General features: G+C 39.8%; 1 protein-coding gene across 4 annotated transcripts in view; it reads left to right on the top strand.

Moving 5' to 3' along the window:
* The window catches only part of LOC121192562 (pituitary adenylate cyclase-activating polypeptide type I receptor-like), a 54742-nt gene that overhangs the window by 12906 nt on the left and 17855 nt on the right, over positions 1 to 23981 (top strand). The window contains exons 1-3 of one of the 4 annotated variants that reach the window (XM_041054296.1): positions 914 to 947; positions 17812 to 18030; positions 22253 to 22349. In XM_041054296.1, the coding sequence (XP_040910230.1) occupies positions 17989 to 18030; positions 22253 to 22349 (139 nt within the window). In that variant the 5' untranslated portion in view covers positions 914 to 947; positions 17812 to 17988. Of the gene's footprint in view, positions 1 to 913; positions 948 to 14608; positions 14705 to 17811; positions 18031 to 22252; positions 22350 to 23371; positions 23507 to 23981 lie in introns of those variants that run through there. The other 3 variants (XM_041054294.1, XM_041054297.1, XM_041054298.1) reach the window with 3 other exon arrangements.

Here is a 23981-nt window from a genome sequence, read left to right as displayed (position 1 = left end):
ACAATGCATGAAAGCAGAAAAACAAAATATCAACTACTTTGACAAAGTGAGGTTCAAATCCTGTGAAGATACTGATAAAACTATGAACTATGTGCACTTACAATTTGTAAGTACTTATAATTTGTAACTACAAGTTCCCTCTTTTTGATGGTTTCTTGTGTGGACACTTTTGTTTAATTTGACAAATCTGGTCACATTCATTCACCTTGGTGACATTTTAAGTGATTCAGTACGTCTGTGCTGGCATTGTTAAACATACAATATGTGTCTGTGTCTGCACACTTGTTAGGTACAGCATGACAATTGTCTGTTTAAAGTGGTGAATCTTTTGTGTCACACATTTATGTCCCTAATACTTAATTTTTGTAGTCCAAGCATGCCTTAGGGCTACAATGCCCTTGTGTATGATCGTGTGTCAGGTGGAAGGGATTCACAGATGTTTTACATTTGGGATACTTACAGGTATGTCTTTATATAAACCCACGTGTCCTTTTGTTCCGTTTTCCCTTGTGTGCCTGACAAAGGTCTGACTGAAAGCTGCGCATGACTGTTTCACACAAAACGTTTTTCTTTAATATATATATCTATATATATCTATATATGTCTATACATGTGATTGTCCATCAAGCATCTAGCATTACATGCAGTGTCCTTCTCATAGAAGTATCCTCCATTTAAATAAAAAAAGCTCTATGAATAAGTAACATTACTGATTCGCAGTGGTTAGAATATACTACACAGAAATGTTCAACTGATATTTGCAAATTCTTGTTTACACAAATATGCAAATATCAAGTAGAAAAATGGCCAATCAGACTCTAGTGCAAGTCGTAAAGCACCTACACACCCACAGTCCACCCACACAAGTCTTTTCACTCATGTTGCCTGATCAGTCCTTCTCTCAGGACTATGTGCTTAACTGACACATCCTTCACTTCCCTGTTACGGTACGTTCACATTTAACTGTCTTACAAATATTCCCTTAGGCTTCCATTCACTTCTACTGAAGCTCACAAGATATACGAATTGAAGTGTAACTCTCACTGTTTTAGTGTTGAACTGTTTTTAATGTCTAGCTCCATGGTTGACCAACAAAAACAGTGTTGTTACAGTTTGAAATCACTTTGATCAATATTTGGACCATTAGAATAATATCACATCCTCTTTTGGGGCTGATAGCAAGAAACATTTGTTCAGTGGAAGGTTAATGTAGTCGCACTTTTAGCTTTGGGTGTGCCAAAACCTGACAGACACAGTCCTGCTCTGTCCAACTTGGGCATGGTTTCCACCTCATTTCAGTTCAGCATAAAAAATGACACCTGAAGCTTAGCTGACCAAATGAGTTTTTAAATGAGGTTTAAGATCATAAATTTCAGTGTACAGACAGATTTCTCAGATAATTTTATTAATTTATAACATTTAAAATATTTTACCATGTATACACTTTTATCATGAGACTGCCATAGTTTTAATATAAAGTAATACCATATATTTGACTCATTATTCATTCTGTAGTGGATAGAAAGGAAACCCCAAAGCAAATGCACTGTGATGTGCATCTGACTGAAATAGTTCAGATGCAAGTAGATATATTCTGTTAACATTAGTTTTTTTAGATTAAAAACTCAGTGACAGAACAACGGCACCAGAGTTTTCCAAAGCATCTCCACTATCTGCAAATGTCTAATAGCGATTCAACGTCCCTCCTGCAGCCTCATATCCTGCCAACACTCCGTTTAACCAGGTCTTCCCACCCTTGCCCCTATGTAGCAAGCTGCATACACTGCCAAACACTGTGAAGCCATTGTTATTAATACACAAAGTTCAGCAGCGCTAAGTAATTCCCAGCATCCCTCCACCTAAATTCTGCCTAAATTCTGCCTGAGCATAGATCTAATCCACCACACAGCTGTGTGGATAAGCAGGTGCCAGTGCAATACTGGGCTTAACCAGGATGTGAGTTTTGGAATGATTTGTGTGTACATATAAACACAGTGTGATCATATGCTGCTGACAGTGTGGAAAAGATGGGAAGACTTTTTAATATGTTTTTTAATAGGACTTATTCAAGTTTTCACTGCCCTTGAAAATTTATTTTTGCTGTCTTGAATCGCCTCGTGACACTGTGAAAATGCTGTTTTATTCACTCAGCATTTTCCTTCTACTCCTGATCTTAGCACCGTACTGTACATTCCTCATACTGTACATAAATGTACAGTATTAGCCAGAACCCCTTTGATCGATTTACTTGTTCTCTGCTTTGTGTCAACTCACCAGACTCAGCATCCGTCGCAGCCTGCCAACATTTCATGCTCATTCGCATCACTAAGCTTTAGACTTGCACGGCATGTCTTTTCTTCAGTTATCCAAACCAAACATCTGTGTGTGTGTGTGTGTGTGTGTGTGTGTGTGTGTGCGCTGTCTTATGGTCTGATGACTTCTTTGGTACATCTCTTTGTAGAGAAAAAAAAAATCCTTGCATGCTTAATAGTCTCTTCACACGCAGGCTAATATCAAATCTGTAGAACATAGATTCTTCCACATGCAGTACACCACTGAGAAACTGCTGTTAGAACACTATATTGCAGGTATCTGGTAAAAGTATTAATGTGTGTTTATTTGTAAACTGGCCAACATTTTTTTTATGTGTGTGCTTGAATGGCTTTCTACCATGTATGATGATTGTAAGTCAGCAATTTTAACCTGAAGCCTGATATTATACTCGCATGTGATATATGCTTTGAAGTCTCTGTCTATTTAGTCAACAGTAAATTTAGTCTTTGCTAGTGTTGATCTACAAGCGTTAGTGATCTTGTCCCTTAGGAGTTGCCCATGTACTTTTTCAGTTCATACTGACTAGAGTGTTTTACAAATCCCATCCAGAAACAGGTTACTCACACGCAAGTGAGTAACAGCTACATTAATGTGCCTTTGTGTTTGAGCCTGTCAGTTTAGAGTTGTAAAGCTCAGATTTGGGAATACTTCAAACGAAATCAGCACATTTTGTCCTCTTCTCCTGAGCTGCACACTGATTTTAAGTGTTTGCATGGTTCACCGTAACACAATTTCCCCAACAACCTAAGTTTATTTGGTGTGATTAATGTCAAGAAGGATGTATCAAAGCACCCAGAAAACGAGTAGTGACATAAAATCAAATAAATTAAATAAGAGAGGGATTTTGGCGGGTTTTACGTGTTGATGAAATTACTGAATCCATAAATTCGAATGTTGTTTTTGTAACCCAAGAACAATTTTTATGTCACCAACTCTTTAACCATTCTGCATGTGCAAAATTAAAGAGATCAGACTAATGTGTGTTCTACATCCCACAATAATTTTAGATTTATGAGTAATTCAGGCCTGTAAACTGGATTATGCTTGCTCCAATTTTTACCTTAATTCGACTAACACAACCCAGTTAGGTGAAGGTGCTTGCAATAATTTGCGTATTGCCTTAATCTGGTTTTAATCACATTATTAGCATGCATGTAAACAGTTGTGCAGAGTTCACTTATTAAAGGAGCATTCCACTGATTTTGCACACGAAGATCAGTTTGCCCATCATAAGGAGAAATGCTCTGTGTCTGTGTAAAATCCAAAGGTTGGGGGGTGGGGGTCCCTGATGACGTCATCATGGTTCCATCACCAGCAGTTGGTTTCCGCGGAACATTCTGTTGCTATAGTAACCCCTAATGGTAGAGTTCCATAGCGGTTACATTCTGACTGACATTCTTATGTCCACTGTTTTGTCTGTGAACGAGCAAATATTGACAGGCATCAGTTTTGTACTTCTCCCCAAGTTGGAGCATTGTCTGTACGTATTCCGTTAATTGTCATTGGTTGTTTTTTGTTCGTTGATTTGCAGCTGGGTAATTTAGTCTTTCTGCCATCAGTTTCTGCGAACTAAGCTAGCCTTTAGCAGTCTGAAGTGAATGCGTTGCTAATTGCCTCACATCATTCACACAAATTTTAACGGCTGGGTATGGCTGGATAATCCTTTTGAGGGGACCTTTTGCAAAAATTTGCTGTGGTCCCCCACTAACCAGCCCATCTTCACTTCTGGACTGTTGTGTTTATTTGCCTTAAACAGCAAATGTATGTTGCTGGAAGCTAACTATCAATGACTCACCGTGACCATGTCTGTGGGAGAGTGTTTGTGTTCATCTCAGGCTCAGACTGAACTCTCTAGAAACTCTGTTCAATTCTATTCTTTCTCTCCAGTTTTTCTCTTTTTTCCTCTTGTTTCTGTACATTTATGAAGCAAATGTCGTATTTGTATCATTAAATTTGTTGTTTAATGTGAAGGCAGAGAAAAGTTATTGAGTTGCATTGTGTGAAAATTAGGATCCATTGTTTTTGGGGGCATGTGATTGCTTTCAATCCCAAAGGGCAGGAGTAAGCACAGGAGTGTTAGCTTGTAGGCTCCTTGAGGTGGCTAAGGTTGTCGAAATCCTGCAGCCTATTAACAGTTTGAGCAAGACTGACTCCAGGTAAAGCAGAGGCTGTGTCCCAGTATGTCAGGCTATCTGTAGAGCTGGATTTGTTTTACCTCGGAAAACAACAGCAGCAGATATTTTGGTCAGTGATAAGTATAAAACTGCAAAGTATTGGTCATATTTGAGAACATCATGCATCTTTTTGTCTCTTTTCTTGTTGATCATCCAAATAATGTGAATTTTCTTTAATCTAAAAGGAGAAGATTGACATTTCAATTCTGCACAGTGTATATGTAAAGCACTGGTCTCTATGACAACAGGAACATTTCGCTCCTTGATTTTTCTGATGCTGTGGGAGACATATCCATACTGTATGTGTCTTGACAGAATCTGAGCTATTTAAAACTGTTTAGTGACTGTTTTGATAGACTGCATGTCTTTGTTTCCTCCCCCTTGGATTAAATATTTTTCTAAATCAGGGTGTACAACAGCCTTTTTATCAAAAGTATCCAAAGATTATCCAAAATACTGGCAATTTTGTTTCTGCTATGCTGAGGGTGAAATTGTCTAATTTTGAATATTTAACTTACTTTACCAAAAGAAGCTCAGAAATGGGAGGGGAAATTTGACTCCTTTGTTTTCCACTGGCATTCACTTGTCTTTCAAGTTTGATGATTTAACCAGGACACAGGTAATTTGATTTTTGTGTGATTACAAGGGACTCAACAGACCACTGAATAACAGCTGTACAACAGCTAGGCTCCTTAGTCAGATGGTGGAAATAGGAGATATGCAGTTGTAGCCACAATTAAAAAGCTGTTGAAAAAAGAAAAAGAAATCATAAACATTCACATAACCTAGTACTGTATGACAGATTAGAAGATACAACTCACATTCATACAGCACAGTTGTAAAGTCCCACAGCTGAGATTGATGGGTATGTTATTAGTTTTGCTGACATTACAAATAGTTTGGGAAAAACTTGACCTGATGACTGCACTAGAGGAAAAGTTACAGGATTACTAAAGTTAGTGTAATGTATCCGTAGGGGCATGGGTGGATGACTAAAGGGGGCCTCTTGAGAATAGGCCCAATAGCTCAAAGGGTCAGGCGGCCCTTGGGCCAGAGCCTCCGGTTGACGTGACTGTTAATACTTCTTGTTGGCAAAGTTACAAAGCTCAAGTTAAAGTAGGCATTATCTGATTGACCACAAAGAGATGCAAAAAACTTGGTTTTTCAGTTTGATTCTCTTGGTACTACACGTGTCTGTGCCCAGGGTTTGAGACCTTTCACTCAAAACCAGAAATGTGACACGTGTGAAAATTTAATAGCAATCTATCCAATATCTGTTGAGATATTTCAGTGTACAATTAAGACCAATACTACCATCCACTAACATGGCTAAAAACCTGAATAAGACTGAGCAGTGGATTCATGAACAGGCACAAAAAATGGTATTAGTTGCCACAGAAGAGTAATTCTGAGGCTACACAATCTGAAATCAGTTTCATTATTACCAAACATCTCATGAGGATTACCATTATTCCTAGAATTTATATTCAGATCGCCAACAAGTAGCATTCAGTAATAATTCTGTTATGTAGCCTCAGGAGGTTCATGAGATCTCAGTCATCAGAAGAGGCCAAATGGTCATTGTAGCGTATTGAAAGCTCCAGATGCTCGAACAAAGCCTGGGGGTCATGCAGCTGGCTTCCATTCGCCTTATAATTAGTTGTCTAAAGCAGAATGACAGTGATTACTATGTTGTACACATGGCAGCTATTAATCAGCTGAGCAACTGTATCACTGTGGCAGATCTTTGCTGATACATAGACCTGTTTGACTGAAGTCTGGGGATGTCTTGGGTAAATGTTTAGAATGACCAGAAGAAGTAAACCTTGACAAAAATGAAAAAAAAGGAAGAGAATAAAGCACTCTTTGCAAACATGCCACTGATGAATGATGGTGAAATCCTACCTCATCCACCTTGGAACAGCAAAATGTTTCAGATTTGCTCACAGCCACTGGCGTCATTGGATAAGAATGGCTTTTCTGTTTCCACTCCATCCTGATTCAGGTGCAGGTGTTTAGCGTGATTATTCATTGACTGGAGGTGGGAATTATCCTTAATTGTCTCTCCCTCAACTTTAATGTGCGCAGGAGATACATAATGTTCCAAACAAACCATTAAGTTCAGACACAACCTGTGAAACGCCATTTGGAAGAGTTTGTAATGCCATCATTAGTGAGGCAGTGACTGGGAAATAGAAGTTATAGTGGTGAAAACAAAGACATCAATGCCACACTGTTTTAGACTAAACAGACCCACACTGAATATAAAATTAGAGCTATCTAAACAGTTTGATTTCCAGTTTCCATGTCTGCTGAATATTGCTCTGCTTTGTGTCACAACCATTTCCATACCAATGTCCTGCTATTTGTCTCTTTTTATTTGCTGGAAATAGATTGAATGTTTTGTCTCTCTTTTCGTTTTCAACCTAAAACCTGTACATAAACCACAACAGAGAGAACAGTGAACAGTAAAACAGTGTTTTATGACCTGAAGCTGAGTGTGTTCCTACGTCAGTATTTTGTGGAATATTGGAGAAACATTCAATCATAACCCCAACTTTCCTCTTTGATGGTCCACATAATGTTTTCAGTAACCACAGTGAAGAGAAGCAGTACCTTGGGCTGATTAGTCCCCCATGTTGCAGTTTTAAAGATGCATGCAAGTGATGCAAAAAAAGGCCAAATTCCAAGCTTTTTTTTTTTTTTTTGAGCAAAGATTGTTGAGGTGAAATTGAAAAGATGATCAAGAGCCTTTTCAAAATAAAAGTGACAGAAAGTTTTAAGGGACTAATCCTCCTTTATGAGCCTTCATGTAGTGACTACTTGCAGGACTAATGGATAAACTGCTGCAGCTGATGAGCTAACAGTTACCTTGCTAGTTGGCAAGGCTAGCGTGAATTAGTCTTATTAGCTCCCAGAGCGCTCATCTATTTTCTCCCCACTGTTCTGTTTTTCTCCCCCTTGGCATTTTGTTCAGTATTGTTCTCCATTTTGTTCAATAGAAAGTTACTAAAGGGGAAACAAACTTTCTGTTTAACAGTCAGTTAGCTCATTAGCTTCTTTTAAAGATGTACCATCCTGTCTCAAACTGTCTGCGAACCTTTTGTGGAACAGTTTATACTTTAATAGAGAAGGGTTAACTAAAAATGAGAGGTGTAACACAGGTATTAAGTTACAATAGCTTCCTCCATCTTTAACGCTGTCTCTCTGTACCCTCAAAGGTCAGCACTGTCAAGATAGCTTTCTATTGGTTAAGGGTACAAATTTGAGGGTCAAAGTTTACCAAAACTTGTGCAGATTTACTTTGCCCTTGTGCTTGAGGTTTCCCAAATCTTGTTGAGTGCTTGAATACCACTGTTTACAGTACTGCCAAACAAACTCATATTATTTTGAGAAGTCAGTCATGCATAGTCGTGGCTTGTCTTTTTCCCTGCGATCTGATTTTCACGCTGCGAGTAGTTTCCCACACAACAGCAGGTCACAATGAAAGCAGTAGGCTTTCTTGCCATGTTGACAGGTGTTCAGCCCATTGCCTGCAGCTCTTCATCTAACAGCTTGCTGTAGTATTTTTAACAGATCCCTGTCAAAAAATGCTGAAAATGAGTTGTCTTGTTATGTAGAAGCATGTTTCATGAACAATTCCAGTCCATGCTAAAATCTCAGTGACAAGTATAGTGTTTCCTGTGACTGCTTCACAATAAATGTCACCCCCTGTATTTCTCCAGTTAAACCTCTTTACTGTGAGCTACCAACTTTAGCAGTAGCTTAATAAATCTCTGATACAGTGCTGGGGGAGTGAGGCTGAAAAACAGTAATGATGGATTACATGCTGGATTCCTGATGTGTAGATAGGCATTTGAATGAAGGAATGGCAGAACCTGCCATTAAAAATAAAAACTTCTATAGAGAGGTAATTACAGAAGACCAGTACAGTGAATTGTTGGTTAGTGCTGAGAAAATACCGACCATAAAAAGCCTCAAAAACCAAATGTGATTTTGTAAGAATCTTAAGGATTATGACTTTGAGAGCAGGGCTTTGGGACCAACACAAGGGGTCACAAGTTAAATCTGAGGAATCAGGAGATTATTAACGGCATGGGAAAGCAGCAAACTGTTTCTGCCACACAAATCTTCCCTCTAAATTTTAGGTATTTCAGGCCTTTTAAAAACTGTTCAAACAAAAGAAAGCAAAGAATCAGTCTTTGGTTGAACTGATCACATCTGGTTGACATATGCAGCTGGTGATGGGGGCCTTGCGTTTAAAGGGTTTTAAGGGGTCACAAACCAAAAGGTCGACATCTGTAGTTTTAAAAAGCGAAGATAAATAGTCAGAGAGGAGCTTTCACTCATTGTTTAATTTGTCTTCATTTGTGTAGAATTTTGCAAAATGTCTTTGATTCTCAACAGCAAGTGATTATTTGTATACCTTTGTATTGTCAGTATAAATGGTGTAACAACCAGTAAACATTAATTCTGCCTTATCAGTCTTTCTGTAGTTAGCCTGGCAACAGTGAAAATCCCTGAACATGGTAACAAACACACAATCAAACACACACTCGCACACTCATAAGCACTAAAATCTCCCCTACTGAGACTTCTGATGCTGATGATTTGTCATTCTCCTCTCCTACACTAGTGAAAGGACCTCGTGATGACATGTGTCATCCATTACAGAACATTTTATTGAGCCGCTTTTTTCTTTCTCTGACAACCTGCAATTATATCAGCATGCTCTGAGAAGTCAATCCACACTGCCAGCCGCACATTAAAGGCAATCAAAAGCTTTTGAACAGCTCTGTCAGGAACAAAATGGAGGTCCAGGCCCTACACTGTCATACTGACATTTACAGCTTCAGGAAAAAAAAGCATATGAAAGATCATTAAAACATCATGAAGTCCCTATGTGTTAAATATTTACCACAATATATCATTCTCAAATTACTGTTAATGACTTAGCAATTCGTAGTTGAATTTAATGAAATGGAAATAATCTGGTTAATGTATTTGCAAGAAGAAGAAATTACTATTTTGCTCTGGTAGTGTAATTGTGGTTGTGGCAAAGAAGCCAAAAGAAACGTTAGTGGTATTTCTATGGCATTTTTAAAATGTTTTGTCCAATGTATTGTAAAATTAAAAAAAAAGAAAAGAAAGAAAGAGCCTATATGCACAGAAAGTCATCTCACATGGTGGTGGTACACAGTTGGTTAGTGCTCATACCCCATAAAACTAAGGACACATTTCCCATAAACCAATGCTGCAGCCTCCTCCAGATCACTGGCATCTCTCCACATGCATTTGTTTTTAAAGAGCAAGAAAGAGGGCGAGAGCTCATAATGGACAACTGAGAATTTTCCATCAGCCTTTTGCTCATCTCACCATCTGGCATTGCGAGAAAACATTAGTTCCCTCTGTGCTGGAGGATCAGCAGCCTTCTTCCTCCTCTTCCTCCTCTTCCTTCATGTTTTTGTGCCATAAGGCAATCCAGCAGACTTCCTGTGAAATCGTCTTGTTGTCTTGGCAGTGGTCTCTGTGTTGGTGGTCATTATGAAAATATTTCTAAATTAATGGTGATAATGATTTCTTAATGGTAAAATGCTGTGCAGAGGACTTTAAATATTTAAAAATATCTACTTCAACAACACTTCATTCAGAATGTCAGGCAAAAGTTAGAGCTTACATAATTGTTATGTTTGTCATAATTACAAACTGGGGTCTAGTGAGAACTACTACAGCCAAGCCACAAGAAGCCCGTGTACACTGCAGAAGCTGTCATCTTCATTATCATTATCATTATTATTATCAATAATAATTATTATTGCAAACATGCCCTTTTCTTTGCAATTCCAGGAAAAATAGTTAAAATGCACTCAAAAAAATCCTCTCTTGAGGTATAAGAGTTGAAACTGATGTGTTTTTTTGCACTACAAACCCTGATGAAGACCTTCAAAGGTTAAAAAAAAATGTTGATTTTAATTGTCCTATGACCAAGCCATGTGCTGTAACTCATGAAGGCTTTTTACATACATAAAGTTCCACATTGTTCCTGCTCCTGAGAGTGGTGGAATGTAAGTGCATTTACATTTTCCACTACATTTCAGAGGGAAATGTTGTTTTTACTCCACTACAGTTGTGTGACAGACTGATTGAAAGATTAGACTGGCAAACAGTATGTACAAGTAGTGTTGAAATGATTAGTAGGCAACCACTTTGATTAGTCAAAAACAAAATTTTCAGTATTACTGCTTTTAGTTTAGTGAAAGCTCTCAATACCTCCTCCACCACTGGCCTGTAGTTTGTTGTTTGATGGCCTTTCCTTTATCAGAGGTAGTTAAATGGAAAAATTCTTGTTTCATTTAGTGTGGCTGGAGTAACTGTGGGAGCAGTTTGAAATATTCTCCTTTAGATTTTTCTTTTTTGTCAACTTCAACCAGCAAAATTTTAATGGATTTTTCTTCTTCCCCCTCCCTTCCCTTTCCTCACGTGTACAGCTGATTGATTAATCCCCTACTAGTAAGACACTCAGTGGGAGACAGATATGTGGGAGGAGAATGAAGAGGGGATGGAGGGTGAGGATGAGGTCTTGCCTGGTTCCCCACAGTGCCCTCTTTGAGATGGGGTGGGTAGGTGGGCTTAGCACTCAACCACTTGGTGCTTTCTTCCCACATTGTGTCAAAGACGAGTCTCCATGGATATCCAACAGTCTGATTGGTGCGTGATAGCGGAGGAGAGACAGACAGAGAGGAGGAGACATCCTGTGGAGAGCTTCATTGAGTGGTGGAGCAATGGAGCAAACACACTTTCAAGAAACTGTGTGTTATATCAGCAAAGCAACAGAGGAAACAAGCTCGCTCTTTTCTTTGTGGGGGTTTTCTCAAATCCCTGTAAAATGTATGTGTAACTGCACAGATTATATAAAATAGATTTATGCTATTACATGTGTAGAGAATAATATTTCCTCAAATTCTGGTGGGTTTACATCATTTCACACTCCTAGGACCTATTAGTGAAGGGAATTGAAGCAGGGGAAAACCAGATCATCACTTATGATTTTTTAGGTGCTTAAATATTTGACAAAAAGAGTAGGAAATCTGGTCTGCGGTTCAGCAGTTCAAAGGAGCAGTTAGACATTTTCGGAAATGTACTTATTTGCTTTATCGCTGAGAGTTAGGTGAGAAGATTGACACTACTCTCCCGTTTGTACAGTTAGTATGAAGTTACAGCCAGTAGTGGGGTAAAATTAGCTTCCTGGAGCCAGTTACAGCACCTGTTCTTTCGTTCAAACTTAGCCTAGTTGAAACATAAACATCTCTTATGGACTTAGTTGTTTCCCTTCATGTCCAGTCTTTGTGCTAAGCTAAGCTATGCTAACTGGATGTTGGATGTAATCTGACTGTGCCAGAAAAGCCCAAGTGGATGCATGTTTGTATTTTTTGTTTACAATTCGAAATCCATGTCAGACATTTGGCTAGAAATTTGATCCAACAACCTTTAGCAGACCTTTATAAATAATAGTTGAAACATACAGCAAGATTTTCCACCAGTCTTAGTCGCTGTAGTACAAATTCCTGTGAGATGATGAAGGCTGTTTGCCAAAACATGAGTATTTATAAGTTGAAACAACAGTAGGTTTTCAACTTACATTAGTAACTCAACAACTCTCTGAAATAAATCCATTAGAGTTATGAATGTGTGGATTTCTATTCTCTTTCTGTCTTTTTTTTTTTTTTTAAGAAATCCAAGCTGAATCTAAACTAAAGATTGCAACTAGCATCTGACCCCCATCTTCCTCCATCCACCCACTATCCTAAGCCAGCTGTGTTATCATTTAACATGTGACCAGCTGTAGCATTTGGTAGGAATTAAAACCTACATGCACACAACACACAGATTTGTCCTGGTCTTGGGGTTGGAGAGGCGATTTAATAGCCAGAAGGTTGCTGGCTTGACCCTTGACACTGACAGACATTTCAATTATAGTGTCCCCCAGCAGTGTCACAGTGTCCTTGAGCAAATGCCTAAGACCTAAATCGATTATTTTATTCTGTGATTACAATGAAGCCACTGTCTGTACATATTTCAGCAAAATCCAAATAAAACCACAGTAATTACAGCCCCCCCCCCCCCACCCCCTTGCTATTCTGCTCACACACAGTTGTAATTATCACAGCAGTATATGATACTGTCTCTGCCTCGCTACTTGGTCTAAAGTTCATGGAGAATTGGAAAGCCAAAACACTTGAAGCCACTGAAAGATGGAGCTGAGTGTTTGCCATGGAAACAAGGCTCAAATCATTGTCTTACCTGCTATTATGCTACAAAAATAGCCTACAGAATGCTGACTGCAGTGACAGAGAATTTTTGAATTTCTCTCAATGGGAGCATTTCCATGGATGTCCTTGAGGCAGGTCCAATAACAGTGTTAAAATGTTCCGGGAATGGCAGGAAACATGCGTCACTACCCTTCATCCAATCAGGCATTGTCATGGATTTTTTTTTTCTCCACATTTAATACATTTTGATAGGGCTGGTGTCTTCGAGGCAGTTACTGTGGCCTTTCCTATTTCCTGTTATGTTCTCTGCACAGCAAGGTTTAATACTTTTTATGCCTCACTGATTTATGGCCAGCCCATCAAAAGGCCCCAGCTGGGTGATCAATCACCTGTGTGTTGTGCTGCACTCAAAACACTGGGCTGCACATGACTGCCACTGGAAAATGTCTAGCGTGGATCCAGGGGTACGTCTAGAAACTGAATGGGCCCACATTTACAACCCTAACATTACATTTTCAATAGTTACGCTGTGTATTCAGTATAACAAATGATAAACAACTCTGTTGTAGTATTAAATAATATCAATAGATAGCTGCTATTTATATCACCGAAAATCCTACAGGCATGGGCAGATTATGAGACACCAGACCCCTAAACACAGACATATAAAAGGCCCCCCCTACATCTTCTACACAGAAGCAAAACACCCAGCCTGAAAGAACTTCTCTTTTGTAGTCGTGTTGTGTCTCTTTATGGTAGTTTTGCATCTTTTTTTAGACAATCAGTGTCTCTTTGTAGTTGCTTTACATCTTTATCGTCATTGTCCATCTCTCTTTGGTCATTTTGTGTCTCTTTGTGGTTGTTGTGCATCTAATTGTGGTAATTGTTGACTTTCCTACAAGACATGTTGACAGTCCCTTCATACAGAGCTTCAGTCCAGGAGCCCCTGGGCCTGTACCTAGTGGCCTTGGCCAGCAAGCCACACCTCTGGCCTCGCTGCTATACCCGGACTGTAACAATCCTGTTGAATCTTTAATTAAAGCAACTTTTGAGCCTGAAGCGGTTGTTTATTCTTAGATTAAACGTTGTGATGGATTTCAGTTGAGGTTCGTCTTAAAGCTGACTGATGCCCGGATGTGATTGTTTGATCGCTGTCCCTGGTGCTGAAAGCAAACAGGATTTCCAGCAGTGGCCACTACAGATCACTTCGTTGTGAACATGGCTGCTACTTGGACTAAAATGTCGCAGTACATCTTGACTAATGTGCACTTTTGGATTTCTGTGGAACACATGCAAGGATTCAGATGTTAAACTTTTGACTAAATGTGAGTCACACACATCATCGGTCGACTCAGTGCCTCACAAATTGCACCCAGCGGGGAGCCGGACCTTGTGCCTTCTGGAGCGCCTGAGAGGCGCAGGCGCAAACGTCAGAGGGTTTTTATGAATAGTTTATTTTTTGGAACAAAGTCCCACGCATGCGACGGAAAGATATGTAAGTCCCCCCCTTTCAGTTCAACATCCCAGAGTTGAGACTTCTTTTTAAGGTTCCCTCCTCCTCCAGCTGCATCCCGGCATTTGTAGACTAAACTGTTGTGTCACTTTGTTGCCTCTGTGTCTGATGAGGTGCGAATCCCGAAGGAACTGACTCGATCCTCAACCTCCTCCTCCTCCTCCTCCTCCTCCTCCACCTCACCGTGGTGCCGCAGCAGCAGCAGCCAACGCGGCGAGTGCGTCCTGCAGCACCAGCAGCAGCAACAACAGCAGCAGCAGTAAGGGCACCTGTCATTTTCAGAACGAGCTGATAACCGTGTTAGGAGTAAAACGAGATATCATCCGAAACGGTACACTTCCGAACACCGCGGGAACCCGTGAATACCGATGGCTACATGTGTAGATATTTGCGCCTCTGAAAATTACGCATCGGTAAGTTCCTTTGACTTGTTTTCCACGCCGCCGACTGCTGCGCGCTTTTACTCACACCCTTAGCTTTCGCCGCGGCTGTTCAATTAAGAAAGCTTCCACTGAAGTCCGTATGCTTAAAAATCACATTTCTCCTTAAATGACAGTAGGAAGGTTGTGGATGAATCTCGAGTGAGCGTGTGCATTAAATAAGCGGGAGGCAGACGCTCTTCTCGCTGATGTTTTCCATGTGCAAAGCGAAGGTCACCCATATGCACAGATGAATTAAACGTGAGCGAAAGCGGGAATAAAAAGGGGGAAAAGGCAGGGCAGAATTAGCCCACTGATTCTGCACCACCAAGGGGGAAAAAATCATTGACTGATAGTTATTTAGACTGTTTTGCATTTTTTTTTTCTATCTCTATTTTGCAAGCTGTAATTAACAATTAGAAAACAGCAGCAGAGATAAAAGAGTTTTTTTCCTGTAATGTGAGCTACATGGCCTGTGTGATTGTGGCACAGGAACATTGACAAAGCTGCCAAGAAGTAACGATTTTGAATGGGTGCGTTATTGCACACTGACAGACAGGCAGTCCCCTTTTGTAGGTATTCACAGACTTGCATTTAGCTTAATTGGAAGCTTCTCCTGTCTTACTGGGATCGTTTTAAACTGAGAATGAATTATTAATATACGACGATGTTCAGAAGAATTCCTAGCACATGCTGAGACAGATCTTTAAAATTCCCTTTACAATGGAAATACATAATTAAAGATGGTGCACAGACTTTAAAGACCATTCCGTTTTTCTCTGTCTTGTTTTTCTCTGCATCTGTATCTGTAGACACACACACTGACACACACACAGTCTTGTGTCTGATGGACAACCTAGTGCTGATTTTAGTGGATGTACTCACAGGTTGATTCTGTTTATGGGTGTTTTTCACCAGTTTTTTGGTCAAGCTCAGTGCCTTACAGTTAATTCATGGCATTATTTCTGATTGGAAAACTGTCACATCCTTTTCTGTAATGTGGCATGTCTTGAGTATGGCTGGACCAGTGTTTTGCCTCCTCTCACATATAGATATTTCCCTCATGGAAGAAACAGCATTTTGATTTTTTCCCCCCTAAATTCTCTTAATAGAGCTTCACAAATTCCATGTATCCAGTGCTGAGCAAAAGAAAGACTCTTGCTTTCTGGCCCCCAGGATAGTTCGGTGTTTAGCCCTTCTGTTGTTTCCTCAATACCAAAGCCATATGGATGTGTTCTAAATACCAAGGGCTGTTTTTTTTTTTTGTTTGTTTGTTTTGTTTTTTAAACTTCATTTGCAGCCTCCTGCAACATGCCTGCTGTGATATTTTGGGTTAAAGAGACAAAGAGAAACAGAGCTAATTGATCCCCTGTCTATCTCTGTATCTGTATGTCTGTACTTGTGTTTTTCTGTTTAAACGTTCATCCCGGCAGTTTGGTTTCAGCCCTTCTTGACACGTGTTATCCTCCTCTATATCTTCAGCTTTTTCCTCTGAGCATGGTCTGTCCTATTACTTGATAAAGCATCCAAGAGCTGCTTTAGAGGTAATTGGATTCGGTACTAGAGGGAAGGGACACAGAGCGGAATTTGTCAGTGTGTGCGCATGAATTAGCTTAGAGAGAAGATGTGTGTGTGTGTGCTATGCCATTTCACTGATTCTATGTGTGTGTTATGTGTCTCTGCTGGTGCTGGCCAGCGTGTGCTTTGTGTTTGCTGTGAATCATTGTGTTTTCAGGAAGCTGTGTGGATGAGTAAGACATGAAGGCAGGGGTTGGGGGGCTGGGGAGGGGATTGTTTTAAAGTCTGACCCCAGGCGCATAAATTTTATTTTCTTAAAGGAAATTTATGTGATCCTTCCAAATTTTTTGCCTTTGGTAATCAACGAATCGTCCTTCATAAATCCAGCTTTGTCTCAAGTTTATTTGATGACATATCTTTTGTCTTCATATATAACCGCAGTAGGAAAAAAGCAACATTTCCTCTGTGATTTGATCTGATTTTATGAGTGTCAGGTTCAGTGTGGACAACATATGAAGCGCACATACAGACCCACTGAAGGGTTGTGTGGTTGTTTGTGTGTGATTTTTGAGATTCAAGCTGTGGCATACAGAAATCCAACTTTTGATTGGAAACTATTCAGAGAAAACGTGTTTTGTAGGGCTGCAACAGTTTTTTCATTGTCAACTCATCTTTCCCTTATCGCTGGATCACTTGATTAGTCTATAAAAGTTGAAGCAATTTTCGTAAGTCCAAGGTGACATCATCAAGTTGTTTATCACATAAGGCAAAGGAAAGCGGCAAATCCTCACAAATGCTCAAACGATTATTCATGCATCAGAATAGTTTCTTGATAGTATTTAATCAACCAATAGTTTAATTTAATTAATTAGTTTTTCATTGATTTTTGGCTTCTTTTTCATCAGTTTTAGCACTTTAACATTTAACAAAATAGCTTAAAATCATATAAATCAGATCAAGCAGGAGAAACAAAATTGTTACCTGAAAAATACATTATGTAAAATTAGATAGAATACACACAGCACATAAGAAACAACATAATAATAAGAAAACATAAATGCCCTATCAAAGTTTAGGTGCCTACTCTTATATTATGAATATGATTGAGAATAGTAAAATGCTGTTTTGGAAAAAGGCTTATTCTTTTGTAATACTGATCCACTGATTCACATCCAATTTACCTTGGATGTGATTTTACATTTCTGCTTTTGTGAACCAGTGTACAGTTTGATGTTCTTGTAAATGTAATGAGTTTGATGTGAAATGAAACCTCAGAAGCCAGCAGCTCTATTTCTAAGGTTCCCTGTGAATCAATAGAGAGGTACTGGCCAAGACGTCAACTGTAGAAGTAAAAAATGAGCATCTCAAAAACTGAAGCATGTGAACAACATAAGCAATATTCAAAACACATAATAATATCATAATGTAACGCGTAATAATATTATACTATATGACAACATATAGCTGCACATTGCTTTGTTTGACATGGCTCTTAAAAGTAGAATGACAGTGTAATGTCAGTGTTCTTCTTGTTGTTGTTTGTTCTCTTACAGAGTCTTTTTCCTCTGTGTGTTGTATTTCAGGGCCCTTGATGCTGAAGTGTGGTGACGCTGAGGGGAGCAATTTCAGTGCATCCCTGTGAAAACACACGCACACACACACACACGCGCACACACACGCGCGCACACACACACACACACACACCCAGACAGACACACACATCGTGGAGCCTTTTGGATACAAGTGCTTCACAGGAGACAATGAGAGGCTTCCTGCTGACTGCAATCTTTCTGCTGCCCCTGGTGAGTAGTTTGTGTGCATGCATCTGTGCACTGTGTACGTGTGTGGGTGTGCATGGGGCTGTTTATGAGCGCACAGGAATGCATATATCCATATATAAGGGTGCGAGTGTGTTCACATGTCCCCGTCATCGGCCTCCTCTCTCTCGGCTCTAGCTTTGGTTTATTTTCATGCGTACACTTTTGCGGGTGCATCTGTGACAGACACTGGAAGGATGGAGATCACCATATGCCGCATCAGCACATCAGCATACGTTACAGGTCCTGGATCGGCTCTGTGTTAAGGCGACTGGCCGCCTGTTAGAACAATAACAGATGGCCCGGCTGACCGGAGAGCTGCCTATCCATCTGCTCTGACTCACTTTTATTAGCGGTCTCATTGAAATAAAAAGCAGAATGGACGAGTTGTGCAAGATGTGTGGGAGGAATTATATTCAGCGCACCGATGCAGCACAGCAGCAGTTTCCTTGGTGAAGCCACACAGATCCACACATTTTTTTTGGTTTGTGTAAAAATATTTGTCACGTTATGTGACTCTGACACCCTGGTATTCACCCTCTATCTATGATTTTGATAATCATTCCTTTACGCTTTTATAATGGGAGGTAAAATTAGTAATAGTACCAGCTAATGATGGTTACAAGCGAGGCTAAAAATAATTCACAATGGGGCCTTGCGGTCACAAATATCTTTTCTAACCATTAAGTTAACACTACCGCCTAACATACATGAAGTGTTCCTCCAGCTGACATCTTTCCACAATGCAGTTTCAAGCTGACCTTCAGTGGCTGATGTGGCAGATACGTCTGTTGTGATGTACTTATTGTGTATCAAGTGGGTCTGTACGGAAGGCCAGTGGTCTGCGACGTCAAATGGGAGTTTTATTATCTGTGCTGCGCAGTGCTGTGGGAGCTACTAAGTTATATGGGCCTTGAAAATAGCCTTGGGGAGGGAAACTGGATTCTGCGGCTTCAAAATGGACAGCTTATCTGGACAGACATCTGTTTCGGAGAGGAGAGGAGAGGAAAGGAGAGGAGAGGAGTGATTGGGAGCATAGAGTAAGAAGCACACTTTAAAAAAAAATCATTGATCTGTCCTCCGGCACATAGAATGTTGTCATGGTTCCTGTTTTAGATGAGAGCTCTTTAAACCCTCAGTAGACCTTAGTTAACCTGGACTGGGTCACATCCGTTCCTCTTCTCCTTCACTGAGTTTGTGTGCAAGTCCTTCTTGATTCTTTGTTCCTACCACAGTTATTTACCAGCAGCATTGCACCATTAAAAGCTGAGAAATGTCTTATCTAGTAAAGATTATAGTAACGTAGAGAGGAACACATTGCAGCATCACAAGCTTTACCATGACTCTTACTTTGATTGGAATCCCTCTCTCCTACAAGAGATCATTTTTATGATGTTTATGATGTTTAGGAAAATTTCACACATGGAAATAGCATGTGTGTAATACACAGTATATAATATATATAATGTGATTATTGTAAATATGCATCTTTTTAAAAAAATGTTGATACGCTCCATTTTTCTGGCTGTGTTGTCTGATTGTTGTAAATCAGTTTTCTTATCGATGCTCAGTAAAGGCCTTGCACACCTACTGAACAGATCAGGCCTGTTGGTGGGTGAAGCTGTGATGGAACATGCCGGGATTACGTAAAGTCACTGAAATGGAATTACTAATAAAGATGCCAAAGGTGCGATTTATCCCACCTTCACATGTGCAAAAGCACTAACAAGAGAGCGAGGGAAGTGTCACTCAAGCACAGTCTGGGAAAATGTCTAATCTGACATAATAAGACCACCTGTGTAGGTGGACCAAGGAGGGGCCACTGGTGATTAGAGTCCTTAAGCTTATCTAATAATCCTTTGTAAATGTAGGTATCACTTTGGTTTATGTCTGATCACTTGGATAAATATGTGTTTTGTTAGAGGGTCGTTAACATTCATGCAGTTTTGAAATGACTTTGAAATGTGAGGTTATGCTAACCTAACTGATGCTCTGTAGTCAGTCTCGGGTTTTTTTTTGTTTTGTTTTATATAGATAGATTTGGTTGACCCATCCGTCCACCTCAGTCTCCTCCTAACTTGGACTTTGTCTCTCTATATACTATGTTACCTGACTTCCTCCTTTGCTCTTATCATAATTACTACAGCGGCTAGAGGTCACCTTACAATAAAATGTAACTATGGGTCGTAATAATCTGCTTGCACAGACGACCCATGAGCTTGTTTCTTAATGGGAGGGCTGTCTCGATCAGCTTAGAGAAAAAATAACAGTAGTAAATACTTGAAAATATAGTAAAATAAAAATACTCATCTAGCTCGATAACATTTATAATCTTCTATCCAGGATTTATATAAGTAAATTAATGAATAACACATTTCATACTGTCATCTTACAGGCCTGTCTGCACTCATCCCAAACAGATATTAGTCATCTGCATCCAATTATTTCTCATTTCTGGGAAGCCTTGCCTACAATATGTATTGGATCTTAGCTGGTTACCTGCTGCTTAGCAACATGGATGCTTGTTATGGGTACAAAGAGATCCTTCTCTCTAGCAATGCCAGTGTCTGTTTCATTAAATAATATCAAACACCATCAACAATATGAAACAAAAGAGGCCTTCAGTATCTCTTTTTTTTAGCCATCATGATGAGGCGGGAACTGTTTGTGTGTTGTCTGGAAATGGAATCACACCAGATAATAGCCGATAGCTCTAATGATGCTTCACATAATTCATGCAATATTTTAAAATTCAGTCCACGTGCACCCTGATAGAGAAAGAAAGTGAATCTTAGGGCATCTTCACCGTCGGTCGATGCCCTATCTTATCTAGGCAGCGAGGCCTGAAGTGAATTCATAGTGGGGGGGCAGAGAGATGGAGTGATGAGTCAGCCATGGCTCAGAGGGCTGGGACATATTACACCTATCATTTCACAGGGAGACTGAAAGAGGAGGGTGCAAGAAAGCTAAGGGTGCAAAACAGAGATTGGCCTTAAGAGAGCAAGAAGGAGAGTTGACAGATATACGGTAACTCTGCTACCTCTGGGTAAATAGTTTCCCTGCCTGCACCGCAGAAGCAGACAACACCGGTTACTCCACAGTGTTTTCTTTCTAGGCCGGTTATACTGACAGCAAAATGGCATTCAGAGTGTTTTCAGCTTTCTTATCTTGATGAATTACTAAGTGAATAAGAATATGAGGTGGGTTGCAAATTTGAGAGGGATTTGATAAAAAATTGCCCAGGGATTTGATTTGATGACTCAAAAGTGGATATGAAAAAGCAAATCTCTGAAGAAACACAATTTGTCAACAAACTCCCTCGATCACCGCCTGGTTAAATCAGGAGGTGGAGAACAAGAAAGATATAATTAAAACTCTTTTTGTTAAATTAATGGCTGAATACCCACCCATGATATCACTCAGCTAGCTATCACAACCCACAAGCTATCTAATGATCAGAAGGGTTAGCTAGTCGCCCCAAACCACGTGTGATTAGATAAATTCAATGTATACTACTCAAGGTGCAGGATGAGTCATCAAATATATTTCAACATTTTAAAAGATGAGAAGGGAGAGGGATTATGATAAAAAAAAAAAGACTTTTAAATGCTTTGACAAATATTTAATGCACCAATAGAAAGTAAAACAGTTAATGCAGGAACACAGGATTAGTTAGTTGTTTTTAGTGGTCTTGCTCAACAGAAAGCTAAAAAAGGAAATAAATTCACCTGGTGGAAAGAAGTACAAACCCAAATAAATTATAATCTTTCTAGGTGTGTAAATAAACAACTGTTAGCTAGTAAGTTTCCCATAAGCATGTGTGCACAACAAGTAACCTCTTATCAAACAACCAGTATCATTTTATATTTAAGTTGTACCCCTTGGCAAGAAGCTTATTAAGGCCTTTAAAACCTTTTAGGCCTTTTCTCAGTGGTGTAGTGCAGGGGTGTCCACACTGTTCCACAAAGGGCCGTGTGGCTGCAAGTTTTTGTTTCAACCAATGACAAGCACACCGTTTGACCAATCAACTGTCTGAAGACTGAGATCAGTTGATTAAATGAGTCAAGTCTGGTGTGCTTCTGCTTGGTTGGAACAAAAACCTGCAGCCACACGGCCCTTTGTGGAACAGTTTGGACACCCCTGGTGTAGTGTGTCGGTATGGTCAGTATGTAGTGTGACGTTGTGTGTGTTTGCATATTTTCTCCAGGTGGCCTCACAGTCTGACCACTGTATAATCAAGCGTGAACATGAGAAATGCATGGAGAGGATCGCGCTGCACAACCCCAGCGATGACCTTGAATTAGGTAAGTGAGGATTTATGGGTTTTCATGTGTACGTCTGTTTTTACATCCTTCTGTTTGCACACTTTGGCATGAAGCCTCTGGTGTTCATGGCTCCGCTGCTTTGATTAAATAGTTTACTTCTTGGATCGGTCAAACAACACAGCTCTGCTGATGAAAGTCATGCAACTTTCCGGGAATGAATCAAAAACAGGCTTTTTTTAGACTCAACAATCTGGCATTTATCAATCTGTCCAAGCGGTTTTGAAAAGGTCACAGAGGAACATGTAAGGATGAAAGATGAGTATAGCTTTATATCATGTTCATATTACAAATACCTCACCTTGGAAGGCTGCTATGCAGCACAGACAACCATCCAGTGATATGCAGTTCACAAACCAAATGTCTGCCTGTAATGTCACGCTGAGCTGCTTTCACATTTTTCCCACATGCCCCTTTTCCAAAAACACAGGAAACTTGCTATGTGATTCCTGGAAGCAATTATTTTCTTGGCTATGGATTGTGGTTTTCATTAGCGACTGCTGCAGGTCTCCCGCTGCTCGAAAGTTGCGCATCAGACTGCATCTCCCAGACTGCATTGTGACTCACGGTTTCACTGACAGCCGCAAGCTCTTCGAAAAAAACATGAAACGTAAAAGATTCGGAGCGTAAGATAACAGGTTTAAAGAGGACTGGAGCTGTGAGTTCAGCTCATTTTTCATCTGTAGATCTTAAAGGTCGGCCCCACAGTCTTCCTGCAGATCTTGTAATGTGTTTTTATCTAAGTTTTGTGTATTTTTATCAAGTCTGACATTCTGAGGTGGGTCAGAATGAAGGTCTCATTTTTAAAGAACTTGTGCGTAATTTATTTGCAGTTGAAACTGGCATTTATAATTATTCTGCATTTTATTTTGTAATTTCTGTGCAACATGTGTGACTTCCTTATTTCTGTATTGAGCTGTCCATTTTCAGACCACACGGTCACACGTGTTGGCCTGCCCCGACCCTTTAACTGATCCCTGCCTTCCCCCACTTCCCTTTAAAAGGAACCGTCCAGTGTTTCTGCTGACAGCAAGTCCTTGATTAGGAGATAAAAACGCCTGGTTTGCAGAAATCCAACTGGGGGCTTGAGAAAAAGCAAAGAAAGAGGAAAAAGAAAAATGAGGACAGGGAAACAAGAAGTAAGAAATGGCCTGTTTTAGCTGGGTCAGACAATTATTCCGTTTTCTAATTTATCAAGGTCCATTTCTAAAAGCATATTTCATGATTTGTTATTATATTTTTAATTGAGGTACTCTGGCCTCAGATTAATCTGCAGGCCGTGTGAAATCGCTACATAATGATTTGCTGTCAAGTGCTGTAATCACCACCCAGCTGAATTTAGAAACTGCAAAATGAATTGTTGTTATAAAATGACCTGCACAGTGTTTCAGCAAAGTATTTCTGACCTAAACCATCTTCATCTGACAGTTTCTCCAATGCTAAATGGGAATGAATTTGATTGAAATTAGTGGTCAGATTTTGGCACCTAAGCATGTCACCTAACAGAAAAGGACACTAAATTCTCCTTTTAGAGTGACTTTAAATTTAGAGCCGAAACAACTATTCAGTTAATCAACTAGATGATAGACCGAAAATGAACTGACAACTAATCAC

This window comes from Toxotes jaculatrix, chromosome 14, assembly GCF_017976425.1.
Source record: "Toxotes jaculatrix isolate fToxJac2 chromosome 14, fToxJac2.pri, whole genome shotgun sequence".
In the NCBI taxonomy this organism is placed as follows: Eukaryota; Metazoa; Chordata; class Actinopteri; family Toxotidae; genus Toxotes; species Toxotes jaculatrix.
Note: the sequence above shows the minus strand (reverse complement) of the source record. Positions and strands in the feature narration are given on the sequence as shown.